This window comes from Capra hircus, chromosome 14 (genome assembly GCF_001704415.2).
Source record: "Capra hircus breed San Clemente chromosome 14, ASM170441v1, whole genome shotgun sequence".
In the NCBI taxonomy this organism is placed as follows: Eukaryota; Metazoa; Chordata; class Mammalia; order Artiodactyla; family Bovidae; genus Capra; species Capra hircus.
Window position 1 is genome coordinate 81,814,886 of NC_030821.1, and position 26,816 is coordinate 81,841,701.

Consider the following 26,816-nt stretch of genomic DNA (forward strand, 5'->3'; position numbering starts at 1 on the left):
CCAGCTAAAGACTAGCAGGGGGTACTCTTTCTGCTCCCTTCTGATGCCTATGTGAGAAGCTTTCTCTGTCTCCTTTATACTTTAATAAAACTTTATTACACAAAAGCTCTGAGCGATCAAGCGTCGTCTCTGGCCCCAGATTGAATTCTTCTCCTCCGGGGGCCAAGAATCCCTGCGTCGTAATTCAACAACAACCTTTCAGTGGAGTCGAAAAGTGTGCTCGATTTCTGCTTTGTTCTGCTGTTTCTGCAGTTTTTTTTTTTTTTTTTTAATGAGATTTGTGTGATGATGCAGTTTACAGGTCTGTCCGTTTTCATTGCTGTTGAAAGCATACACCTGGTGACTTCCCTGGCGGTCCAGTGGTTAAGACGCTGCTTCCAATGCAGGGGGCATGGGTGCCGTCCCTGCCTGGTTAAGGAACTAAGATCCTTCCTGCCAGGCTGTACAGCCAAAAAAAAAAAAAAAAAAAAAAAACACCTGGTGTGCTGAGTTGTTCCCTCTGGTTAGGCTTCTAGTTTTTTCTAGGAACTTTCACATAGCATTCTATGAAAACTTTTCGGCTTCCTCTTGTCTTTCTCCCCTTGGTTTTTTCTTCCAGTCCCGCCACTGCTCCTTTATGTGGCTGGTGGGATGGGTGTGCAGTGGAGTCTCTGACCAGAACAACCTCAGTGGCCCCTCCCTGGGAGGTGGGTGGGAGTGTCAGCCCTCTCCTCCCCATCTCTGCCCCAGGCCAGGGAGGTGGAGCCAGCTCACCTCCCTCTTTCAGGATCCTCCGCCTCAGGCCCTTCCCTGGAACACCCCAGAAGTTGCATCTCTGGGTCGGACCCCTCAAAGTACTATGGAGGAAGCAAGTCCTTTTGGCTTCTAAGGCTGGCCCCGGAAGTCTGGACAGGTGACAGCCCTGCCTAGGAGTCTCAATATTCTCTTTTGAGGAGAAAGCCAGAGTCTCGTGGTTTCTGTGTTTGACTGTGATTGATGAAAAGAATGCTAATGAAGTACCCAATAAAAGCAGTTAAGTCAGAGAGCTAAGACTGCAGACAGGGCTGGAATTACTCAGCTGCTCTCTAATGGGGTGAGGTGGGGGGTGGAGGGAAGGCAATCAATTTAATGTGGTTTATTCCCTCAGAAGACACTGAGACCTGATCCTACAAGGGGTGGGTGAGCAAACCTCCCATCTGGCCCCCCTCTGGTTCCCACTTGACTCAGTTCCCCTGATATTCTGCTGATTCTCAGATGTGAGTTCCTGCATCTGTCCTTTAAGCCTGCCAGCCTGCTCTCTTCCCTGATAACAGGTGCCTGATAATGGGCACCCAGCCCTCCAGGTTCCCACATTTCCCAGCAGCCAGAAAGTTGGACGGGAGGCCTTCACGCTCCCAGGTGCGTTTTAGATCTATCCAGGAGCGCCCCCCTCACCACCACCCCCGCCACTTTGGTGTCCTGATACCGGTTACATAACCACCACAGTCCCGAGCTCTGACATCACCCGCTGAAGATTCTCACCAGCCTGGACAGCCAAGGGGACCTATGTGTGGCCCGGGATGATGGCGGGGGAATGAGCCTAACGGAAGAGCCAGGCACCGGTAAGGGCAGGGGGCACAGGTCAGAGTACAGCATGGTAACTGGTGGTGACCCAGAGAGGAAGGCGGAAGGATTTGGGTTTTTTAATTCCCCGAGTTCCCACAAGATTTCACTGTTGCCCCACGTTTCCCCTCCACCCTACATAGGGAATTTCTGATTAACTTCCTCAAAACTCGAAGTGCCAGAGGGCCTAACTTCCTCTTCACCCCACTTCTCCACCCTCAGAAGCAGCCTCTTGAGGGAGGCGCTCTCTTCTCCCTCACGTGTCCTGTCATGTGTCCTCCACTGCTAGTGTCCAGCTCCCAATTCCTGGCCTGTGGGGCGCTCAGGTCTCTTGGCGACGGCTCAGACTTTCCCCACCAGCCTCCTCCCTTCCCATTTTTATTTCTCCAGTCACCACCCCGCCTTGGATGGTCTACTCTCTCAGCTTTCTCCACTACCTCATTCCTGCCTCTCCCTCTCCCAGAGCAGACAGAAGACGAGGGGATGAGAAGCAGTGTCAGGGAAGCAGGGGCGAGAGGAGGCGAGGAAGGGCAGTGCAGACAGGAGGCGCACGGCACCCGCGGTTCTCCCCTGCTTCTGGGGATTCTGAGTGGGAGGCGGAGGGCCGCCCACTGAGGGAGCTGCGGTGGGGCGTCCAACTGGGAATCTCGCAGGGGAGGAAGACGTGCAGACCCTGGGACCTCCGCGCACCGCACTCGGGACAGCCGCCTTCGCGACCGCAGCACTTCCGCGAGTCGCCCCCCAAGGGGCGGGGCGAAACAGGTGCGGTTGCCACGGCACCCCGGCCTGGGCGGGGGCTGGGGGGGGGGAACTGCAACGGAACTAGCGGCGCTCGCGAGATTTGCAATCGGCCAATAAGAGGAGGGGGAGGGGAGGACGTGGCGCGGGGCGCGCGGGCGGGGCTCCTCCTTCCCTCTCCCAGTTCCCCGCGGCCCCCAGTGGCGGCGGCGCGCGCGCTCAAACGCGCGGCCGGGCCTTCTGAAGAGCGCACGGCTAGGCGCGCGTTCCACTGTGCAGAAGGGCACTCGGCCGGCCGTGCCGTGCGCCTGCGCAGTGCGGGCCGCTTCCCGCCCCCCCCCCCCCCGCCCCCTCAGCCGGCCCGCCGGGCCCAGCCTCGGCTCCGCGTCCTGGCTCGGCTCTCAGCCGCCCCTTTACCCTGCAGCAGCCAGCCCGGTGTCCAGCAGCATGTTCAGCTGGGCCAGCAAGGATGCCCGCCGCAAGAAGGAGCCGGAGCTCTTCCAGACGGTGTCCGAGGGGCTGCGGCAGCTGTACGCGCAGAAGCTGCTGCCCCTGGAGGAGCACTGCCGCTTCCATGAGTTCCACTCGGCCGCGCTGGAGGACGCCGATTTCGACAACAAGCCCATGGTGCTCCTCGTGGGCCAGTACAGCACGGGCAAGACCACCTTCATCCAGCACCTGATGGAGCCAGGACTTCCCGGGGATGCGCATCGGGCCCGAGCCCACGATCGCGGTCATGCACGGCCCCACCAGGGGCGTGGTGCCCGGCAACGCGCTCGTCGTCCACCCGGCCCTTCCGCAAGCTCAACGCCTTCGGCAACGCCTTCCTCAACAGGTAGCCACCCCTCGACCCGGGGTGGGGGGGAGGGGCCGCCGGGGTCCCGACCTTCCAGTGACTACTGCCCCCGCTGTTCTTTGTCCGAAGCCTCCGCGAGACCCCTCAGCGACCACTCCCCGGAACTGGGTCCCCTGCCACTTTTCCAAAGCAAACCCTTACCAAGGGCGTCTGCGAGTAGGTATCGCCGGCTCCCGCGGCTCTGTCTCCCCCGCCCCCCGAATTTCCCAGGTTATTGGTTTAACTCCCAACCCCCCACCCTGGCAGATCCCAGACTCCTCACATCCCTCAGATAGTCTTGGTTTCCACCTCCTTCCCTAAGGCTGGGCGCACCTAATTCATTCAGACCAACCCCCCTCACCCCCTCCCTTCAAGGGTCTGTTTCTTAAGTATCCTGGAAAAATGCAGTGAAACTTTTAGCCATTCACTTTTCTGGTGTGTTGTGCCTCCCTGGAGACCGGTGGTTTGTGGAGGAAGGACCGAGGAGATCTGAATGGAAACCTGTTGCTTGAGTTGTTTTAGTCCGGTTTTTTTAGTGATGAGTGAGAGATGAAGTATTTCCAGCCGTATCAGTAAACAAGGCTGTCAGAGCCATCAGCAGTTCCAGCCCTCCAAATGTGGATTTCTGAACTCCGAGGGCACCCTGGAAGAACAGCGCCTGCAATAAGGCAGCCATGAGGTTGCACCATTCCTTACCGTGAGCACTGAGGAAATTCAGGATGTGAAAAAACGTAGGATACTGACCCCCAGATAGCTGAGATGCGTGTGAGAGAAATGATTTTAGTGGGTCCAGACTCTTGCATCTTCCCATATGTAGAAAAGTGCTAAATTCCTTGAGATATCTGGTTTTCGTTAATTCACAAAAATAACTTTTGATGTTCAGACTACTTGCGCTTTGTTGCAAACATATATAACCTGACACCCTACCCCCCTTCCCCAGGGTTACTTGAGATTACTTTAAGCTTGAAGTCCTAAAAATTCCCACCAAAAAACCGTAACTCTCAACTTTTAGGTTGTGACTATTTTTTAAGTTGACATTAGCAAGACTGTGTCTGTTAAGTGTTTACTTATTTGATGAAGAAAAGCAAGCTCATGCCTGTCGGAATCAGCCCGTCTTCCTGGGTATCCTGAGGCCATTGCTCTGGCAGGTGTGGAAGCCTGCAGACAGCAGCAGGGGTACTTTGTGCCGACCTTATGGTCTGTTCTTGTACTCACCTGTGAGCAAGGAGGCGTCACACTAATACCCACTCACTTAACACTGGGATCTCAGACATTTTGGAAATGAAACAAAAAGGTTTATGTGAAGTCTCTTCTGGAATTTCTAGCTTCGGTAGAGAATCAAACGCTGATCAAACCAGCCGGTTCTGTGACCAGTGATAACATTTCTGTAACGACAAGTGTCCCGGGACCTGCACCCTTGGGTCTGCCCTGCCTTCCTCGCTGCTGGCTGCAGCGTGCTCTCGCCTCTTACTTCAGACAGAGAAATATAGGTTACTCATTTGTTTTTGGAAACGTGTCTGCACCCACATCTGTCCTCCACAGTGGCATTCGGGGAGGAGGTGACCCACCCACCTCCGTTTACTGGGGCCTGTCCCGTTCCAGTGCTTCAGAAACTGTTACAGGCTGCATGTGGGACAAAAGGGAATTGCAGCTTCACATTGCACGCTTTTGTTGCTCAGGTGGGAGGAAGGCTGAGACTCCTTGGGAAGTCAATAACAGACCCTCCAAAGTAAGTTGAAGTGATTTTGTTTGATCAAACTAGCTGTATATGCCTTAGCATTTATAAACCTGCCGCAGGATAATGTATTGAAATTCAATGTGTATTTCTTCTGTTTTTTCCATTCTAAGATGGTACCAGATCTTGGTGTTCCCTTGCCTCCAGGATTTTTTTTTTAAATTGGAATCAAAGGATGGAGTTGTTTGTTTAATTTGGCTGCACTGAGTTTTAGTTGCAGCATGGGGGCTTTTGAGAAAGATCAAAAAGATTGTCTTTAGAAAGACAATCCTAACATCGTCCATCAGGTGAATGACTGGACCCACTGTGGCAACCCTCACCTGGAACACTGCCCTCTGTGAAACGACAACCATCCGTGCAGCTGCGCCGATGCTGAAAGAGAGCCAGTTCAGAAAGGCCATGTGCTGTAAGGATCCATTTGTATGCCATTCTGGAAAAGGCAGGACTGTGGAATCAGCAAACATGGCTAGTGTTAGGACTGTTTGAGGTCAGCGTGTGTTTTGGTGATGGAACTCTTCTGTGTTCTCATTGTGGTGACAGTTATACACATCTGTACCTGTTAAAACTCTTGGAACCATATATATGCATGTACACATGGGTCAATTTTTGTGTAAGCATTTTTTTTTTCTTTTTTTTTAAAGGGAGAGAGAGGTCATTTTTTAAAAACTTCTGCCTTCGGCCCTATAATATAACCCCCTGGGGGACTTCCTGGGTAGACCAGCATTTAACACTCCTCCCAATGCAGAGGGCCAGCGTTTGATCCCTGGTCAGGGAACTAAATCCTGCATGCTGTAATTAATTTTTTTTTAATGAAAATGTGTTTCTTGTAGACTACATATAGTTGGGTCATGCTTTTTTAATCCACTCTAACAGACTCTTTTGATTGGTGTATTTAGACCATTCACATTGAAGGTGGTTATTGATACAGTTGGATTAATATCTACTCTGTTTGTAAAGGAACCTTCCATTCATTGCACTTATTCTTTGTTACCTTTTAAAAATATACTCCACTCTTTTTTCTTGTCTTCTCTGCCTTTAATGAGCATTTTATATGATTTCATTTTCTCTCTTCTCTTAGCATATCAATTCTTCTTTTGAAAAAAAAATTATGGTTGGCCTGGAGTTTGCAATACACATTTGCAGCTAATCTATGTCCACTTTCAAATTACTCTGTTTCACTTTGCAGATAGTGCAAGTACCTCTTAACAGAGTGTTCTCAGTTCCTCCTTCCTGTTCCTAATAACGTTGCAGTTGTTCATTTCACTCATTCATACGCTATGATCACCAGCGCCTTGTTGCTGTTTTTATTTTGAACAGTTATATATTGAATCAGTTAATAATAGAAAACACGAGGGAATTTGCCAGTGGACTGGGGGTTAGGGCTCCATGCTCTCAATGCCGAGGGTGTGGATTCAATCCCTGGTCCCGGAGCGAGGATCCCACAAGCCACGAGGCGTCACCTAAAACAAAAAAGGAAAGAAAAAAGAATGAAATGCTTTCTTTTACCTTCATTTATTCTTTCTCTAACGCTTTCCCTTTTTAAATGTTGATCTGAATCTCTGACCTATTAGTATATATGATTTTCCTTTTCTCTGAAGAACAAAGTTTTCGCAAGGCAGGTCTCCTGGCAATGCATTCCTTCAGTTTTTGTCTGAGGAAGTCTTTATTTCTTCTTTCTTTGGATATACAGCCATAGGTGGGTGGCTTATTCATTCACCTCTTCAGACGTGTTACTTCATTCTCTTGCTCGTGGTTTCTGACAAGACAGATGTGATTCTTTACTTTGTTCCTCTACGAGTGAGGTGGTTTCCCCCCCTCGGGCTTTCCTTAAGGATTTGTCTTTGGTTTTCTGCAGTTTGAATATGATGTGCTTAGGTGTAGTCCTTTGGTGATATATCCTGATTGGTTGGTCTCTGAAATTCCTGGATATGTCCTTTGGAATCTGCCATTAATTTTGGAAAATTCTCAGCCATTGTGACTTCAGGTGTTTCTTCTGTTCATTTCTTTGTTTCATCGTCTCATGTTTCAATTATGCATATATTACACCTTTTGTAATTGTCTCACAATTCTTGGATATTCTATTCCTTTTTCTCCCCCTCCCTGTTAGTTTTTCTCTTTGTTTTTTAGTTGGAGATGTTTCTATGATATAAATTAATGCTTACTGAATTCTTTGCTCAGCCATATCCTGTCTAGTGATGAATGTATCAAAGGCATTCTTTATTTCTGTTACTGTATTTTTGATTTCTGGCATTTATTTTTGCTTCTTTATAAGAGTTCCCATATCTCTGCTTATATTGCATGCATGCTCAGTTGCTTCAGTCATGTCTGACTCTGCAACCCCATAGACTATATAGCCTGCCAGGCTCCTCTGTCCATGGGATTTTCCCAGACCAAACCTGTATCTTCTGCATTGCATGTGGATTCTTTACCACTGAGCTTCTGATGAAGCCCCTGCTTATATTACCCATCAGTTTTTTGGTAGGTTGTCCACTTTTTTCCCTTTACAGCCCCTAGCACGTTAATCATAGTTAAACTCTCAGTCTAATAATTGCAAAATCTTTGCCATACCTGAGCCAAGTTCTCATGCCTCCTCAAGCTCTGCTTTTTCTTGCCCTTAGTTTGACTTGTAACTTTGTGTTGAAAGCTGGACTTGTGGTAGATGTCAGAGGCTTCAGGTGTCTTCTGTTGTCTCCCTGTTGTTTCTGGGTTTTCCCAGAAACTCTATCTGAAACGGAGTCTGTGTCTGGCAGCGCCCGTGGAATAATGCATGGCTTTTCTACCAGAGCCCCGTGCATGTGGTGGAGAGATGCTGGGTGAGGGAGGCATTCCTATGAGTTAGACTGTTTTTGTGGTCATGAAGTCCTGGACTGTGCCCTTCAGAAGTTTCTTAGCTCCCACCCATCCCTTTTTTTTTTTTTTTTTCATCCCAGTTGTAAGACAGGAAGGCTAGAAGAGGTTCCAATTGTCAAGGTGCTCTTTGCCCTTCCCCCATGTCTGATAAGGCTCTGTCTGATAAAATAGTTTATTCTGAGGGAAGAAACACCCTTTGGTGTGGATGTTTTTGAAAATGGTTATTTTTCTCTGGGTACATTTCTAAACTGTTAGTTTTCTTCTCTTCCCTGTCTAAATAATGAAAGTCTAATTCTTTTTTTTCTCAAGTCTTTATCATGAAGACCCCATGGGGCTCCTGGAAATAAAACTCATGTAAGCGTGTCATCCCCCTTCCCTCCCCCTAGCTCAGGAATTTTAAGTTTCATCTTGCCACCTCTAGCCTCCAGCATTTGTCAACTACTGTTTATGTGGTTCTACCAGTTACTGGCTTTTGGAGGATTCTGCCCCAGGAAAGCTGTGAAAGTGAAAAAGCGGTTGTTCTGTTCATTTTTGCTTCGTGTTTTTTGTTGGACTATTTTTAGGTATATCTCAGTTCAATTCAGTCACTCAGTCATATCCAACTCTTTGTGACTCCATGGACTGCAGCACGCCAGGCTTCCTTGTCCATCACCAACTCCTGGAGGCTGCTCAAACTCATGTCCATCGGGTCAGTGATGCCATCCAACCATCTCATCCAGTGTTGACTCCTTCTCTTCCTGCCTTTTATCTTTCCCAGCATCAGGGTCTTTTCCGATGAGTCAGTTCTTTGCATCAGGTGGCCAGAGTATTGGAGCTTCAACTTCAGCATGAGTCCTTCCAATAAATATTCAGGACTGATTTCCTTTATGGATGGACTGGTTACATCTCCTTGCAGTCCAGGAGACTCTGAAGAGTCTTCTCCAGCACCACAGTATATCAGTTATCAACATCAACACCACAGGGTATCAGTTCTTTGGCACTCAGCCTTCTTTATGCTCCAACTCTCACATCCATACCTAACCACTGGAAAAATCATAGCTTTGACTAGATAGACCTTTGTTGGTAAAGTAATGTCTCTGCTTTTTAATATGCTGTCTAGGTTGGTCATAGCTTTTTTTCCAAGGAGGAGGCGTCTTTTAATTTCATGGCTGCAGTCATTTTGGAGCCCAAATGGGATTTGGGATCTGCAGGGATTTTGGAGCCCAAGAAAATAAAGTCTCTCACTGTTTCCATGGTAACCCCATCTATTTGCCATGAAGTGATGGGATCAGATGCCATAATCTTAGTGTTTTGAATGTTGAGTTTTAATCCAACTTTTTCACTCTCCTCTTTCACTTTCATCAAGAGGCTCTTTAGTTCTTTGCTTTCTGCCATAAGGGTGGTGTCATGTGCATATCTGAGGTTATTTATATTTCTTCTGGTAATCTTGATTCCAGCTTGTACTTCATCTAGCCTGGCATTTCGCATAGTGTACTTTGCATATAAGTTAAATAAGCAGAGTGACAATATACAGCCTTGACATACTCCTTAGGTATTGTAAGGTCGGACGTGGGGGGCCATGGTGGGCTGCCCCTCCTCTCCCTCCTGCCAGCAAGAATGTCCCTAACGGAGGATCCCAGGGACCAATGACAGCACACTTCGCCGGTTGCCATGAGGAGCCGCCCCCTCCTCAGTCCCTAACGGAGGGAGCCTCCCAGATGCCAGGGACCAATGACAGCACACTACGCCAGCTAAAGCCGTCCCGCCCCAGCCGCATAGAGAAACCTATCAGCTCCCCACGCCACGAACCAGCAGCCTATCCAAACCTCCATCCACTAGCCCAGCCATCCCTCGCAACGTGCATATACCAACGCGGTGGGGCGCGCGGATTTCCTCGACCTACCCTGTTTGGATCGGGAACCCCGCCCAGGAGCGCTTTGCCATTAAAGCCCGTTAAACATTTTTTGGTGTGCCTCGTCGTCTTATACCTAACAGGTATATCTACATTTAGGCTTATTATATCTTCTTGGTGAGTGGACATTTTGAAATCATTTAATGCCCTTCTTTATCTCTGGTAATTTCCTTCCTCCAAAGTCTGCTTCTTCTGGTGTTAATATAGTCACTCTACAGAAAGAAATATTTTTTATGGCTTGTTTCACTCATCCTTCTACTAAAACATGAAGTAGGTTTCCTGACGAGAGCATGGATTTGGGTCTGATAGTCCCTTTCTTTTAGTCTGTGCATTTAGACCATTTCCATATAATGAGACCATTTATATTTAATGTGACCATTAATATATTTGGGTGTAAGTCTGTCATTTTATTATTTGTTTTCTGTTTGTCCCCTGTGTGTGTTTATTGAGGTATAGTTGACATATAACTATTCTCTATATTTTTATTTCAATTTTTTTTTCTTTCCTGGATTACTTGAATATTGCTCAGTGTTCCTTTTTTTCCTTCTATTTCATTTTTTTCTTCCAGTTTTATTGAGATAGAATTGACATACAACACTGTATAAGTTTAAGGTCTACAGAATGATTTGACTTACATACATCTTGAAACGGTTACCACAGTAGGTTTAGTGAACACTTATCATTTCATATAGATGCAAAATGAAAAAAAAGAAAAATAGTATTTTTCCTTATTAGAACTGTTGAGATTTACTGTCTTCAGTTCAGTTCAGTTCAGTCGCTCAGTCGTGTGCGACTCTTTGCGACTCCATGAGTCGCAGCACGCCAGGCCTCCCTGTCCATCACCAACTCCTGGAGTTCACTCAGACTCACGTCCACCGAGTCCGTGATGCCATCCAGCCATCTCATCCTCTGTTGTCCCCTCTTCCTCCCGCCCCCAACCCCTCCCAGCGTCAGAGTCTTTTCCAATGAGTCAGCTCTTCTCATGAGGTGGCCAAAATACAGGCGTTTCAGCTTTAGCATCATTCCTTCCAAAGAAATCCCAGGGCTGATCTCCTTCAGAATGGACTGGTTGGGTCTCCCTGCAGTCCAAGGGACTCTTAAGAGTCTTCTCCAACACCACAGTTCAAAAGCAGCAATTCTTCAGCACTCAGCTTTCTTCACAGTCCAACTCTCACATCTATACGTGACCCCTGGAAAAACCATAGCCTTGACTAGACGGACCTTTCTTGGCAAAATAATGTCTGTGCTTTTCAATATGCTATCTAGGTTGGTCATCACTTTCCTTCCAAGGAGTAAAGCGTCTTTTAATTTCATGGCTGCAGTCACCATCTGCAGTGATTTTGGAGCCCCCCAAAATAAAATCTGACACTGTTGCCGCTGGTTCCCCATCTGTTTCCCATGAAGTGATGGGACCAGATGCCGTGATCTTCATTTTCTGAATGCTGAGCTTTAAGTCAACCTTTTCAGTCTCCTTTTTAACAATTTTCATATATAACATAGAACAGTGTTTATTAATTGTTATTTATTGTGTTGTAGATTATATCCCTAGCACTTATTTATCTTACAACTGAAAGTTTGTACCTTTTTAAAAAATGTATTCATAGATAAGGTTTATTCCAGTGTTTACATAAAAATGAGTTGATGTAGAACAGGAAAAGGTTTTTCCAAAGGGTTAAAATGTATCAAACAACAGAACTTGGTCCTTCCATTTAGTTTGAATTCAGTTGGCTGACTGCACCATTATTAATATCCACCCTCACTAATCATTTTCATCACACACAATATCAAAAGTCTTCTGGTGGTACTTCCTATTTCCCTGGCAGTCTCTTATCCTGGCCTCTGATCTCCAGGCCAGCTGAGCATCCTTTGAGGAGAGCATGATGCAGCCGGCGTGTAAGGAGAGGAGACGGGCATCCTGGAAGAGACAAACTGGAAACGCTTCTGCAGCCTCTTTCAGGGCCAACAGAGCCTGGGTTTGCCAACTGAAGTCCACACCACGAGTGAATTTAATAGGTATTTCTCTTGCCGGTGAAGGAGCGGGGATGGGGGGAGGAGTGAAGAGGAGAAGGAGACTCAGGAGAAGATAGACTGTCCGCGAGTCCTGGTCCTTACTCTTGGGACCTAACTAGTGGCTGATGTCAGCTCCAGGGGCTTAGAGACGGCGGGCACGGCTCTCCTGGTCTGGGCGGCGGAGGTGGGAGAGGAGGAGACAGTCTCTCAGGGCAGGGGAAGGGATGGGAGGCTGGTTGGATGAGAGAGTTGCAGGCGGCAGAAGGGGATCTGTCTTAGCAGCAGGCGCGTGCCCTTCTGGAGCGCTCCGATCGATCACCTGCTGGAGCGCGTGTCTCCGGCAAGGCCGTGGACGGGAGGACGCGCCTGGACACGGGCCGGCTGGCTGGTGGGTGGCGGGAGCCGGGCTGGCCGGGTGCCCCTCGGTGTTTCGGGCTCGCGGCTCTGGTAGGCCGGTGGCGGGGCTCCTTCTAGATCTGGGTCCGGCGGCAGAGGCCGCTGGGTCTCCCCGGTCGGCCGCCTGACCCGGCTTGGTGGTGCTCTGAAAGTTTGTACCCTTTGAACAGATTGTTCTAATTCCCCTCCCAACACCCCTCTGCATACTTCCAGTAACGACAAATCCAATCTCTTTTTTTATGAACTTGTTTATTTTTGAAGTATAGTTGGCTACAGCACTCTGTTAGTTCCCCGGTGCACAGCATAGTGATTGGACATTTCTGTACATTTCAAAATGATCGCCGTAAATCTAGTTACCATCTGTCACCATGAAAGATATTACTTTATTACTGACTATACTCCCCTACATTATTATCGACTGTACTGTTGATTATATTCTTAGTGTTCCATTTTAATCATTTTTATTGATGTTTTTCACCATGTATTTCTGTATTTTAGTGGTTGCTCTGGAGATTATAGTATTCATATTTAGCTTTTCTCTGTCTGCTTGGAAATAAGATTGTGCCATATCAAGGGTAACATGGAAGCCACACCACCACTTAGTGCTACATCTTCGTGCATCAGAAACTGCTTCAGACAGTGTTGGAAATTCTGCTTTCTGCTGTCTTACGTATATACATACAGAATAGTCTCGGCACTTCCCTGGTGGTCCAGTGGCCAGGCCTCTGTGCTCCCAGTGCTCGGGGCCTGGGTTTGATCCCTGGTCAGGGAAGTAGATCCCACCTGCTGCAGTGAAGATGGAAGGTCCCAAGTGCCACAACTAAGACCTGGCACAGCTACATAAATACATAAAAATAAATATTTCTTAAACAAGAAGTGTAAAAAGCTGGCTGCTTTGGCCACGTCTTTACAATTAGGGACGCCCTGGCAGTCCAGCGATTAAGACTAGGAGCTCCCACTGCCGTGGGCAAGGGTTCCACCCCTGGTCGGGGAACCAAGATCCCACACGTTGGATGGCACAGACCGAAAAACCACAAGTCTCATACTTACATAGCTATTTCCAGTACTACATGCCATTTCTAGTGCTCTTCCTTTATTCTGGAAATTTGTTTCCCTCTGGTATTATTCTCTTTGAATCTGAAGAATTTCCTTCAGCCTTTCTTTCAGAGTGGGTCTGCTAGAGAGCTCCCTTCTCGCTTTAGTGCAGATGGTACAGGAGGTGAGGATCCAGCGTAGCGCTGCTGATCAGTGAGTGTCCAGGGTGCCTGGCCACTGCTAAATTGCCTTGTGTGAACGTCACGGTTAGCGTACTGGAATTGCCTGGTTTCAGTCACAGGACATGCTCGCCACACGGCAGAGAGCTGCCCTGTCCTGCGCCAAACAGGCAGAGGCAGCTGAGCCGGGACGAGTGCCGTCTGACGGCCGCCTTCGCTCCTTCTGACTCAGTGACCCACCTTCTTCTTGAGGTTTGTGCTCCCCTTCCCTTGTGATGGAGCAAAGTCCAGGCCTCAGCCATGCACTTCCACGGTCACCTGGTGACATGAGAGCGCTGTGTGCCAGTTTTCCCAAAACCATCAGATGTTTCTCTTTGGTAGTATAGGATTAAATAGGAATTTAATAGAATTAAATGGAATTAAATAGGTTTCTTTCCCCCTTCATTAAAGAAATTTCAGGCTTTAGAAGAAGGCAGGGGAATACTGGGGGGTTTAGGGACCTCTTGAAATCATTTGAGGCCAGGCTGGCTTTTCAGAAACATTTAATATTTATTTATCTATTTGGTTACATCAGGTCCTAGTTTCCACACCTGGGATCTTCGTTGTGGACTCTCTAGTTGTTGGCTTAGTTGCTCCATGGCATGTGGGATCTTAGTTCCCCAACCAGGAATCGAACCTTTGTTCTCTGCATTGCAAGGCAGATCTTCACCACTGAACCACCAGGGAAGCACCAGGCATATGTATGCAGACCAAGATACACGACCTTCAGACGCGCAGAAAGGTCCCCTTCTCAGGAAGGCCTTCCCCATCTGCCCCATTTAAGGCTGTAAGTTGACGATACCCCACCTCCTCCTGCTCTGTTTCTCTCATGTTACTTATCACCATTTAAGACAGGGATTGCTTATTTGCCAGGTTTGTCTGTTTCATTAGTTGCAGTGTCCTAAGTGCCTAGTGTTGCCTTTGCCAACAAAGGTCCGTCTAGTCAAGGCTGTGGTTTTTCCAGTGGTCATGTATGGATGTGAGAGTTGGACTGTGAAGGAAGCTGAGCGCTGAAGAATTGATGCTTTTGAACTGTGGTATTGGAGAAGACTCTTGAGAGTCCCTTGGACTGCAAGGAGATCCAACCAGTCCATTCTGAAGGAGATCAGCCCTGGGATTTCTTTGGAAGGAATGATGCTAAAGTTGAAACTCCAGTACTTTGGCCACCTCATGCGAAGAGTTGACTCATTGGAAAAGACTCTGATGCTGGGAGGGATTGGGGGCAGGAGGAGAAGGGGACGACAGAGGATGAGATGGCTGGATGGCATCACTGACTGGATGGACGTGAGTCTGAGTGAACTCTGGGAGATGGTGATGGACAGGGAGGCCTGGTGTGCTGCGATTCATGGGATCTAAAAGAGTCGGACACGACTAAGTGACTGAACTGAAGTGAAGTGCCTAGAATGGTGCATGCTCAGTAAATGTGTATATATATATATATATACATATATATATATATATATATTTTTTTTTTTTACCTTGCTGCACGGCTTGTGGGATCTTAGTTCCCTGACCAGAGATTGAACCCAAGCCATCAGCAGTGAAAGCATGGAGTCCTAACCACTGGACTGCCAGGGAATTCCCTCAGTAAATATTTCTTGGATGAAAGAACACAGTTTTGCAACTTGCTTTTCTTCCTTTTTAAAAAGAAGTTGTCCCTGACATCCTCCCATGGTGTACATAACCACACCGGGTACCTCCTCTCTTTTCATGTTCCCCCTGCTATCCTTGGGCTTCCCAGGTGGCGCTGGTGGTAAAGAACCTGCTTGCCAAGGCAGGAAACATAAGAGCCCCAGCTTCGATCCCTGGTCAGGAAGATCCCCTGGAGGAGGGAATGGCAACCCACTCTAGTATTCTTGCCTGGAGAATCCCCACAGACAGAGGAGCCTGGCAGGCTACAGTCCATGGGGTCGCAAAGAATCGGACACAACTGAGTAACTAAGCACAATCTGTTGAAGGAGGTTGTACAGGTGTCATGAGTCAGAAGCTGGCAGGTAAGTGCTGAAAAGCAACCGTGCTATGGAGCCTAAGACCCTGGAGAGCATCACAAGGCGTTGGCAGTGAAACCACCTCCTGGGAAAAGCAGGAGGCTCCAGCTCGCACCTCGCCTTTGCTGCTTGCTGATAGGAAATGAACAAGTGTCTGCCAGGTGCCACTGCTGTGTGATGAAACGCCGTTTGCAGCACTCCAAACCCACCTGCCTGGCTGCTGTCTATCTTTGGCTGATGGCTTGTGATTGGCTCCCAGCATACTTCTGCAGGGGAGCAGGGCTTCTTGTCAAAACCACCTGGGTTCCAGGCAGTAGAGAAAACATCTAACAGGAAAGAATACAGGGATTGTGTCTTGGGGAAAATGGGATGGTTTTGAATAAGTCTTCGTGTTTGGAAAGGGTGTTAAGAAATGAAAAGGCATCTGTGCAAATTACTTTGGTCACCTCCTCTCAGAAGACCTCCTTGATGGTTCATCTAGTGGTTAAGAATCTGCCAATGACACAGGTTCCATCCCTGGTCCAGGAATATTCCATATGCTGCAGGGCAACGAAGCCTGTGTACCATAACCTCTGAGCCTGTGCTCCAGAGCCTGCAGGCCGCAGCGCCTGAAGCCCATGCAGCCTAGAGCCAGTGCTGCGCAGCCAGAGAGGCCCCCGCACCGAGAAGCCCGCACACCGCAACCAGAGAGCGGTGCCCCTTGCCACAGCCAGAGAAGGCTCATGTGTGGCCGTGGAGACCTGGCCCAGCCCAGAGTAAATACATAAATGATAAGAGGAAGGAAGATCACACTGAAAGATCCTTAGGGGTTCCAACGAGACAAAAAATTACGAAGTGAATGCTTAATCACTGCTTGTTATACTCAACATATTTTAAAATTAATTTTTATTGGAGTAGAGTTGCTTTGCAATCTTACTTTAGTTTCTGCTGTACAGCAAAGTGGATCAGTTATATGTATACACATATTCCCTCTTTTTTAGATTTCTTTTCCTACTTAAGTCACCACAGAGCATTGGATAGAGTTCCCTGAGCTATACAGTACTTTCCCGTTAGTTACCTCTCTTATACGTCAGTAGTGTACATGTGTCAATCCTCAACATATTTATTTTAGACGAGGTGGTTGATGGTATTGTGTACAGTATTAATACACTCCCCCCCACCAACACACACACACACACTCTGGATCTACTTCTGTTACCTGTTAAGAAACTAAAGTTTCCATCTGTTTCTGGCTTTGGTTCCTTCAGTTCTTGCTTGGTTTGTTTTGAGGTTCTGTTGTTAGGCACGTGGATATTTATGACATGCCTTCCTGCTGAATTATCACTATGAGAAGTCTATCTTCTATCTCTAGAAGTCTAGAGACTTCTTCAGTGTTCTTCAGCATTCTGATGTTTAAAGTATGCATGCTATGGCTTCTAAGCAGTTACTTTAAAAAATTTGCAGCTTTACTTAAGAAAATGACAGTTTTATTGAGATACAATTCACACAGCATCAGTTCACCCACTTAATATGTATAGTTCAGTGGTTAGTAGATTCACAGGGTTGTGCAACCATGGCCACAACAACTCTCAGAACATTTTCCTTATCTCAAAAGAATCCCACGTTAGCACTCATTCCCCGTTTCATTCAGACACCCCACCCCCATGAGCCCAGGGCAGCCACTAGTTTATTTTCTGTCTCTATACATTTGCCTCTTCTAGACATTTCATATACATGAAATCATACTATATGTGGTTTTTATGACTGGCTTCTTTCACTTGGTATAATATTCTCAAGGGTCCTAAGTGTTATGGCATGTTTCAGTATTTTATCCAACCATTGTTTGTGTTTTCTTAAAAAAAAAAAAAATTAAGACTTTATTTTTTAGATCACTTTTAGGTTTGCAGAAAAATTGAATAGACAGTGCAGAGAGCTCCCATATATTGGGTTAGCCAACAAGTGCGTTCATGTTTTTCTGTAATATCTTCGGGAAAAACCCAAACACACTTTTTAGCCAACCCAATACTTCTCCCACCCCATAGCTTCCACCACCAACATCCCTCACCACTGTGGTTATAGTTGACAAATCTACATTGATACCATGATCACCCAGAGTCCAGAGTTTACACTAGGGCTCACTCCCTGTTTTACGCCTTATGGGTTTTGGAAATGTAGAATAACATGTTTGTACCTTTACAGTATCATGCAGAGAAGTTTCATTTCCTTAAATCCCCTGTGCTCTGTCTGTTCATCCATGCCCTCTCCCCACCCCTGACAACCACTGATCCTTTTTACTGTCTCAACAGTGTTGCTTTTTCCAGAATATCATATATTTGAAATTCTATACTATGTGGCCTCTTTAGATTGTCTTATTTCACTTAGTAATGTGCATTTAAAGTTCTTCCAAGCCTTTTCGTGTTTGCTAGCTCATTTTTAAAAAGTGGTGGATAATATTCCGTTGTATGGATGTACTCCAATTTATCTTTTGTTTTTGGCCATGCTGTGTGGCATACTGGATCTTGGTTCCCCAGCCAGGGATTGAACCCATGTACTTTGCATCAGGAGCATGGAATCTGAACCACCGTACTGCCAGAGAAGTCCCTCTATTCACTTATCAGAGGATATTTTGGTTACTAACAAGTTTTGGCAATTATGAATTGAGCTGCTCTAACCATTTGTGTGCAGGTGTTTTTGTGGACTTCACTTTTCATAATTTATTTGGAATTAATATTCTGCCACTTCACATGTAATATAGAAATCCTGCAAATGTGTACCCCCATCTCACCCACTTTGATAGTCTAGATGTTATATGTATTACATCTACATATCTTACAAATTTGACAAGACAGTGGTATATTTTTTTAATTTTTATTTTTACTTTATTTTACTTTACAATACTGTATTGGTTTTGCCATACATTGACATGAATCCACCATGGGTGTACATGCGTTCCCAAACATGAACCCCCCTCCCACCTCGCTCCCCATAACATCTCTCTGGGTCATCCCCATGCACCAGCCCCAAGCATGCTGTATCCTGCGTCAGACATAGACTGGCGATTTGATTCTTACATGTTAGTATACATGTTACAATGCCATTCTCCCAGATCATCCCACCCTCTCCCTCTCCCTTTTTTTTTTTAACTTTAATTGTATTTTTTTCAAGTTTACAACTTTTTTCTCTCATTTTAATCAGATATTTGTTTTTTGGATTCTGTTTATTCCTTTCTAAAAATATGTTTCCATCTGGCATAATTTCTCTTTAACTAAAGCATTTCTTTTAGCACAGGGCTATTGGCATTTCTCTCAGTTTGTGTTTTTAATTGAAAATGCGTTTGGGGACCTCCCTGGTGTTCCAGAGTCTGAAGCTCTGTGCTCCCAATGCAGGGGGCCTGGGTTCCATCCCTGGTCAGGGAACTGCATCTCACATACCACAGCTAAGAGTTCGCGTGCCTCAAAGAAGACAAGATCCCTTGAAGGATATTTTTGGTGTACAGAATTATAGCTGGACAGAGTTTTCTTCTTGTTGTTGTTTTTAAGCATGTGAAAGATGAAGTTGCACAGTCCTCTGGAGGCCATTATTTCTGAGAAGTCAGCAATTATTTTGAATTATTGTGTCCTTATATGTGACGTGTTGTTTTTCTCTGGATGTTTTCAAGATTTTCATCAGTTTGGCTCTGATGTGCCTGGGTGTAGTTTTATTCACTTTTACGCTAAATGGGGTTTACTGAGTTTCTTGAATCTGTACATTTTTGTTTTTCACCAAATTTGGGAGAATCTTTGCCGTTTGTCCTTCAGTCCGTTTTTCTGCCTAATTCCCTCTCTTCTCCTAGGAGGTATGCTAGACTTGTGAAAATTATCTTTTTAATCCCTGAGGCTAATCTTTAAATAATTTCCTTTTCTCTATTAAGATTGGATGATTTCTATTCATCTGTCTTCAAGTTCTCTGACTTTTCCCCTCTATCATATCCATTCTGCTATTAAGCCCTTTATTTGAATTTTAAAATTTCAGATATTACGGGTTATTTTAGTTCTCAAATTTCCACTTGGTTGTTTTATTGTTTCTATTTCTCTGCTGAGGTTTTCAATATGTGCATTCATTAGGAGAATCTTTTCTTTCACATCCTTGAGTATAATTAATCTGGCAAAGGATTTTAAGGCAGCTAATTCCAACATCTCACTCTTTCCTGGTTCTTCATTTTTGTGAGTAATTTTGGACTATGTCCTGGACATTGTGAAGGTGTATCATGGAGAAGGGAGTTTCTGTTCTATGTCTCTGAAGAGTGTTCATTTGTGTTTGTTGTAGTAGGCAGTGCTGTTGGCTTCATACTGAAAACTCTGCCTCTGGGTAGCAGCTCAAATCTCATTTCAGTTCTTGTATTCTTTTTGTTAAAAAGTATTTATTTATTTGGCTGTGTTGGTCTTAGTTGTGGCATGCAGGATCTTTCACTGTGGCACGCACGCTGAGTTGCCCATGGCATGTGGGATCCGGTTCCCCGACCAGGGATCGAACCCAAGTCCCCTGCGTCAGAAGGAGGACTCTTAACTCTTGGACCACCAAGGAAGTCTGTCAGTTCTTTTATTCTTGGCTTAGCTGCTTGGAGGCTGCTCCACACACACATAGTTGGGTTGTCTGGTGAATTAGGGAGCATTTGCAGAATTCGGGGCTTTCTGTCTTTCCTCCTCTTTTTTTTTTTTTTTTCAGGATTCCTCACTCATTTTTCAGTTGCTGTGGTTGCCCCAAACTTGGCAAGCTATCAAAACTGTTTTTTTCTATCAAAGTTTTAGCTGCTCCACCTGGTGTGTGAGTGAAATTGGCCTTCTTGGGAACCAAACGACATTTGTATTCATCTCAACGTGTGGTTTTGACTTAGGATGTTGTCAGCAAGCTGAACTATTAATAGTTACAAGGTTGTAATGGCTTATAAAAGAATTAATTATAGAAATAAAAGCTGTAATAACTAACGGAAACTTAGTGTGTTTAGAGTAAGTAGAATAGGCACCAATGAAAAGAACATTAGGTTCTGGCCTAAAACATCCAGCCCTTCTCCACCCAGGCACACACAATCTGGGGTGCACAGCCTGTGTTTTTCTTTAAAAGATTGAGGTCTTAACCTGGCTTTCCTCATGACCCATGTTTTCGTGCAAACCCACCTGGATTTACTTGAGGCCAGTTTGCACTGCCACTGAATCAGAGGGAAGTATCTTTGCCATGGGATGATTCTTTTTTTGAAAGCTGTCTCTCACTGGACTTCCCTGGTGGTACAGTGGGTGAGAATCTGCCTGCCATTGCAGGGGACACGAGTTTGATTCCTGGTCCAGGAGGATCCCGCATGCCGAGGGGCAGCTGAGCCCGCGAGCTGTAACTGCTGAGACCCACGCACCCGGAGCCTGTGCTCTGCAACAGGACCAGCCCCACCCTGCAGTGAAGAGTAGCCCTTGGTTGCCACAAAGAGAAAGCCTGCGTGCGGCATTGGAGACCCAGCCCAGCTACTGATCAGTTATACATAAAGTGTCTCTCATCGTAAAGGTGATGAGAAAATACCTTCCCTGCTGTTGCTCACAGGCCACCGATTAGGGACACAGATGCTCAGAGAAGTCGGGACACCCGTGGCCGTCAGTGCACGGCTCCCTTTAAAATGCCATTCCTCCAGCCTGTGCCTTAGACCATGCACTTCTTTTCCCAAAGTACTTCTGAGGCCAGTTTCTCGCGTAGGGACTTCCCAGGTGGTCTAGTGGCTAAGACTCTGAGCTCCCAATACAGGGGACCCAGGTTCGATCCCTGGTCAGGGAACTAGATCCCACATGCCACAACTAAAGATCCTGAGTGCCACAATGAAGACCGAAGATCCCACGTGCCTCAACTAAGACCCAGCACAGCCAAATGCATAATTAAAAAATAATAATAATTAATTACTTTGCTGACTAAGGCCCATCTAGTCAAGGCTATGGTTTTTCCTTTGCTCATGTATGGATGTGAGAGTTGGACTGTGAAGAAGGCTGAGCGCTGAAGAATTGATGCTTTTGACCTGTGGTGTTGGAGAAGACTCTTGAGTGTCCCTTGGACTGCAAGGAGATCCAACAGTCCATTCTGAAGGAGATCAACCCTGGGATTTCTTTGAAAGGAATGATGCTAAAGCTGAAACTCCAGTACTTTGGCCACCTCATGAGAAGAGTTGACTCATTGGAAAAGACTCTGCTGCTGGGAGGGGTTGGGGGCAGGAAGAGAAGGGGACGACAGAGGATGAGATGGCTGGATGGCATCACCGACTCGGTGGACGCGAGTCTGAGTGAACTCCGGGAGTTGGTGATGGACAGGGAGGCCTGGCGTGCTGCGATTCATGGAGTCGCAAAGAGTCGGACACGACTGAGCGACTGAACTGAACCGAACTGACCTCGGACGTGGGGTAGCTCCTCTCGGCTGCGCTCCGCGCGCCGGTCGCGGTCGCGGTCGCGGTCGCAGCCGCCTGCGCTCGGCTCGCTGTTGCTTAGCAACGATCATTCTGGGATCAAAGATTCTAAACCGTTGAGCTTCCCAGCTGGGAGGTTGTGGCCGGACAGATTCCAAACCAAACCGTTGAGCTTCCCAACTGGGAGGTTGTGGCTGGACGGCTCTGGCTTACCTGTAGTGTTTGTGTTGGGTTTAGGGGACTGTGAAGAGCCTAGGGGGAGGTGAGGTGTGTTTGGAGCCCATAGGCTCTGCGATGAAGAAGATCTGTAAGAAGGGCGAGTCGCTCTTAGGCTCCTCCATCAGCCAGGGGAGAGACAGAGGTCATCATAGGACCAACTTCCAGCCCTGGTACCACATCCGAGACAGAGGGCTTAGAAAAATCCACAAAGCTGCCAGCGTAGGTAATGTAGCCAAAGTGCACCAGGTTCTGTGGCTGGGAGAGAATGGCCTGAATGACAGGGACAAGAGGAACAGGTAAGTGGGGAGGAAGGGCCTGGCAGGGGTCCTCCCTGTGAGTTTCCCCTCCAAGGCTCGCTGACACCTTTGTGGGATCCAGCGCCCCACAGACTTGATAGGCTGCAAAAGCCTTAGCTGGTTTTGGACCCGCTTATAATTCCCCTTATAGAGCACTTTACTGGTCGTTTTAAAGTTATGTAAATGAATGTCAGTAATCACAGAACTGAAATAAGCTGGCTGTGTCCTTGACTAAGAGGATGTTTTCTTAGGTCCTTGACTAAGAGGATGTTTTCTTAGGATCTGTTGTCTTTCCATATTTAAACCAAATAAACATATTGTGGTTTAAAGATTTTGGGTTACACTTGCTGTCTTTAATTGTGATGAAATTGAAAGTTTTGTATAGTAGACAAAGCTTTGACCTTTTAGAGATAAAAATTTGCTTGATGACATTTTCTATTAGAAAAGATACATTATGTGTAGATGGTGGAGAAATAACCTGGTAACTATTTAGAGAAAAGTAACTAGATTTTTATCTCACCAAAAGTTTCAGATGGAGTATGGATCAAAAATTGTAAATATACAGGGTGAGAAAAGTACCAGAAGAAAACTGAAATTCCTATCTATACATTTTTTTTGTGTGCTGACAAAGACCTTATTTTTCTAGTTCTGCTGTTCATTAACCTTAATATTTTTTAATTGGATGGTAATTGCTGTACCATGTTGTGTTGGTTTCTGCTGTACAACATTATAAGTCAGTTGTAAGTATACATATGTCCCACCCCAGAGACCTTTCTAAGAATGATTTCAAAGGCAACAATTCTGGAGTTTCCTGGGTTTCGGCACCAAAAAAAGAAAAGAAAAAAAATCTGAAAGTTCATTTCAGTCAGTTCAGTTCAGTTCAGGAGCTCAGTCATGTCTGACTCTTTGCGACCCCATGGACTGCAGCACGCCAGGCCTCCCTGTCCATCACCAACTCCTGGAGTTCACTCATACTCACGTCCATCAAGTCGGTGATGCCATCCAGCCATCTCATCCTCTGTCATCCCCTTCTCTTCCTGCCCTCAATCCCTCCCAGCATCAGAGTCTTTTCCAATGAGTCAACACTTCGCATGAGGTGGCCAAAGTACTGGAGTTTCAGCTTTAGCATCAGTCCTTCCAAAGAAATCCAGGACTGATTTCCCTTAGGATGGACTGGTTGGATCTCCTTGCAGTCCAAGGGACTCTCAAGAGTCTTCTCCAACACCACAGTTCAAAAGCATCAATTCTTCAGCGCTCAGCTTTCTTCACAGTCCAGTTCTCACATCCATACATGACTACTGGAGAAACCATAGCCTTGACTAGATGGACCTTAGTTGGCAAAATAATGTCTCTGCTTTTCAATATGCTGTCTAGTTTGGTCATAACTTTCCTTCTAAGGAGTAAGTGTCTTTTAATTTCATCGCTGCAATCACCATCTGCAGTGATTTTGGAGCCCTCAAAAATAAAGTCTGACACTGTTCCCCATCTATTTCCCATGAAGTAATGGGACCAGATGCCATGATCTTCGTTTTCTGAATGTTGAGCTTTAAGCCAACTTTTTCACTCTCCTCTTTCACTTTCATCAAGAGGCTTCTTAGTTCCGCTTCACTTTCTGCCATAAGGGTGGTATCATCTGCATATCTGAGGTTATTGATATTTTTCCTGGCAATCTTGATTCCAGCTTGTGTTTCTTCCAGCCCAGTGTTTCTTATGATGTACTCTGCATAGAAGTTAAATAAGCATGACGACAATATACAGCCTTGATGTGCTCCTTTCCCTATTTGGAACCAGTCTGTTGTTCCATGTCCAGTTCTAACTGTTGCTTCCTGACCTGCATACAGGTTTCTCAAGGGGCAGGTCAGGTGGTCTGGTATTCCCATCTCTCTCAGAACTTTCCACAGTTTATTGTGATCCACACAGTCAAAGGCTTTGGCATAGTCAACAAAGCAGAAGTAGATGTGTTTCTGGAACTCTCTTGCTTTTTTAATGATCCAGAGGATGTTGGCAATTTGATCTGGTTCCTCTGCCTTTTCTAAAACCAGCTTGAACATCTGGAAGTTCACAGTTCACGTATTTCTGAAGTCTGGCTTGGAGAATTTTGAGCATTTCTTTACTAGCATGTGAGATGAGTGCAATTGTGTGGTAGTTTGAGCATTCTTTGGCATTGCCTTTCTTTGGAATTGGAATGAAAACTGACCGTTTCCAGTCCCATGGGCACTGCTGAGTCTTCCAAATTTGCTGGCATATTGAGTGCAGCACTTTCACAGCATCATCTTTCAGGATTTGAAACAGCTCAACTGGAATTCCATCACCTCCACTAGCTTTGTTTGTAGTGATGCTTTCTAAGGCCCACTTAACTTCACATTCCAGGATGTCTGGCTCTAGGTGAGTGATCACTCCATGGTGATTATTTTGTTGTGAATATCTTTTTTGTGCAGTTCTTCTGCGTATTCTTGCCACCTCTTCTTAATATCTTCTGATTCTGTTAGGTCCATACCATTTCTGTCCTTTATTGAGCCCATCTTTGCATGAAATGTTCCCTTGGTATCTCTAATTTTCTTGCAGAGATCTCTAGTCTTTCCCATTCTGTTGTTTTCCTCTATTTCTTTGCATTGATCGCTGAGAAAGGCTTTCTTATCTCTTCTTGCTATTCTTTGGAACTCTGCATTCAGATGCTTACATCTTTCCTCTTCTCCTTTGCTTTTTGCCTCTCTTCTTTTCACAGCTATTTGTAAGGCCTCCCCAGACAGCCATTTTGCTTTTTTGCATTTCTTTTCCATGAGGATGGTCTTGATCCCTGTCTCCTGTACAGTGTCACGAACCTCAGTCCATAGTTCATCAGGCACTCTATCTATCAGATCTAGTCCCTTAAATCTATTTCTCACCTCCACTGTATAATCATAACGGATTTGATTTAGCTCAGACCTAAATGGTCTAGCGGTTTTCCCGACTTTCTTCAATTTAAGTCTGAATTTGGCAATCAGGAGTTCATGATCTGAGCCACAGTCAGCTCCCAGTCTTGTTTTTGCTGACTATATAGAGCTTTTCCATCTTTGGCTGCGAAGAATAGAATCAGTCTGATTTCTGTGTTGACCATCTGGTTACGTCCATGTGTAGAGTCTTTTCTTGTGTTGTTGGAAGAGGGTGTTTGCTATGACCAGTGCATTCTCTTGGCAAAACTCTATTAGCCTTTGCCCTGTTTCATTCCGTATTCCATAGGAATGTGGCACAGACAAAAATAATTTGTCACTTTCAATTTATTTTTGAATTTTTTGTGAGGATTGTTATCCTGTGACAACTTTCAGCTTTTTCAGAAGTCAAGGGAATCTTGGGAATTTCGTGGCAGTCCAGTGGTTAAGACTCACTGCTCTGGGCCCAGGGTTCGATCTCTGGTGAGGGAACTAAAATCCTGCAAGCTATAAAGATAGATTGTACAACATGGGAAATATAGCTAATATTTTATAGTCACTTTAAATGCAGTATAACCTTTAACAATTGTGGATCACTATGTTGTACGTCTGTATTATATAATAATATATAACATACATCATCTCTAAAACAAACTTAGATGAAAACACCTCATGGGAATTAGCCCAATAGGAAAAAAGGGAAATGAACAAGCAAAAATGCTACAATTTGTGAAGACTGTGAATTATAAATTATAGTCCAATGTCAGAGACGTTAAAATGTGAGAAAATGAGCATATTAGAATCATTGAAGTAAAATGTTGTCTCTAATCCTCAAAATTTATCTGCAAAGGAGGTGTCATATCCTTTGACTTCATTGAGATGTTGTCCTTGTAAACTAGTAGTACTAGTAATAAGTATGGTAATATGACCTAACAGTTACTGAGCTGTTACCTGTGTCAGGAGTGGTTCCGAACCCTTGGCATGGCTCTCACGTAAGCATCGCAGGGCTGTCCTATGAGATAACTGCTACAACCTCTCCATTTTGTTGATGAGGAAATTGAGGCACAGAGAGGCTGAGCAACGGCTAATGAGTGACAGAGTGAAAGTCAAATACAAACCCAAGTTGAGCTGAATCTCAAGGTCATGCTCGTTCTATTCAAGTAGATTGTTCTTTCATTACTGTGGTAAGAGGAGCTAAAGTGAATATAGACTGTTCTTTCTGCAGAAGAAAACAAAATATTTGCTTTAGAGCGATAGGAATAGCATGCTATTGAATTTTTTCAATCACATGAACGATTGTTTGTTTTGCAACAGCAACATTACAGTTTCCTCAAAACTGCTCTTGCTTTTGTAGGGCTGCGCTCCACTTGGCCTGTGCCAATGGCCATGCAGTGGTGGTCACTCTGCTCCTGGAGAGAAAATGCCAGCTTAACCTCTGTGACAATGAAAACAGGACAGCGCTGATCGAGGTATGGGGCAGCGAACCATGGCCACATGAATGGGTGTGATTTCCTGAGACTAAAAGTGAATTTATCTCATTGAAATATAGCAAACTGGTGAAGCTTGTGGACCGTTTACTTTGAATTCCTAGAATTTACACTCTGTTTCTTGGTGCAACACTGACAGGCCGTAGAATGCCAAGAGGGGAAGTGTGTGACTCTCCTCCTGAAGCACGGCGCCGGCCCGAACGTCACAGACGCCAGTGGGAACACCGCTCTCCACCACGC

General features: G+C 45.8%; 1 protein-coding gene across 1 annotated transcript; it reads left to right on the plus strand.

Moving 5' to 3' along the window:
* On the plus strand, positions 463-26,816 carry LOC108637540 (sarcalumenin-like). Its single transcript, XM_018058800.1, has 4 exons — positions 463-2,343; positions 2,744-3,154; positions 26,444-26,558; positions 26,716-26,816. The coding sequence occupies exons 1-3, from the start codon at positions 1,989-1,991 to the stop codon at positions 26,551-26,553; spliced, it is 876 nt and encodes a 291-aa protein (XP_017914289.1). The 5' UTR covers positions 463-1,988; the 3' UTR covers positions 26,554-26,558; positions 26,716-26,816.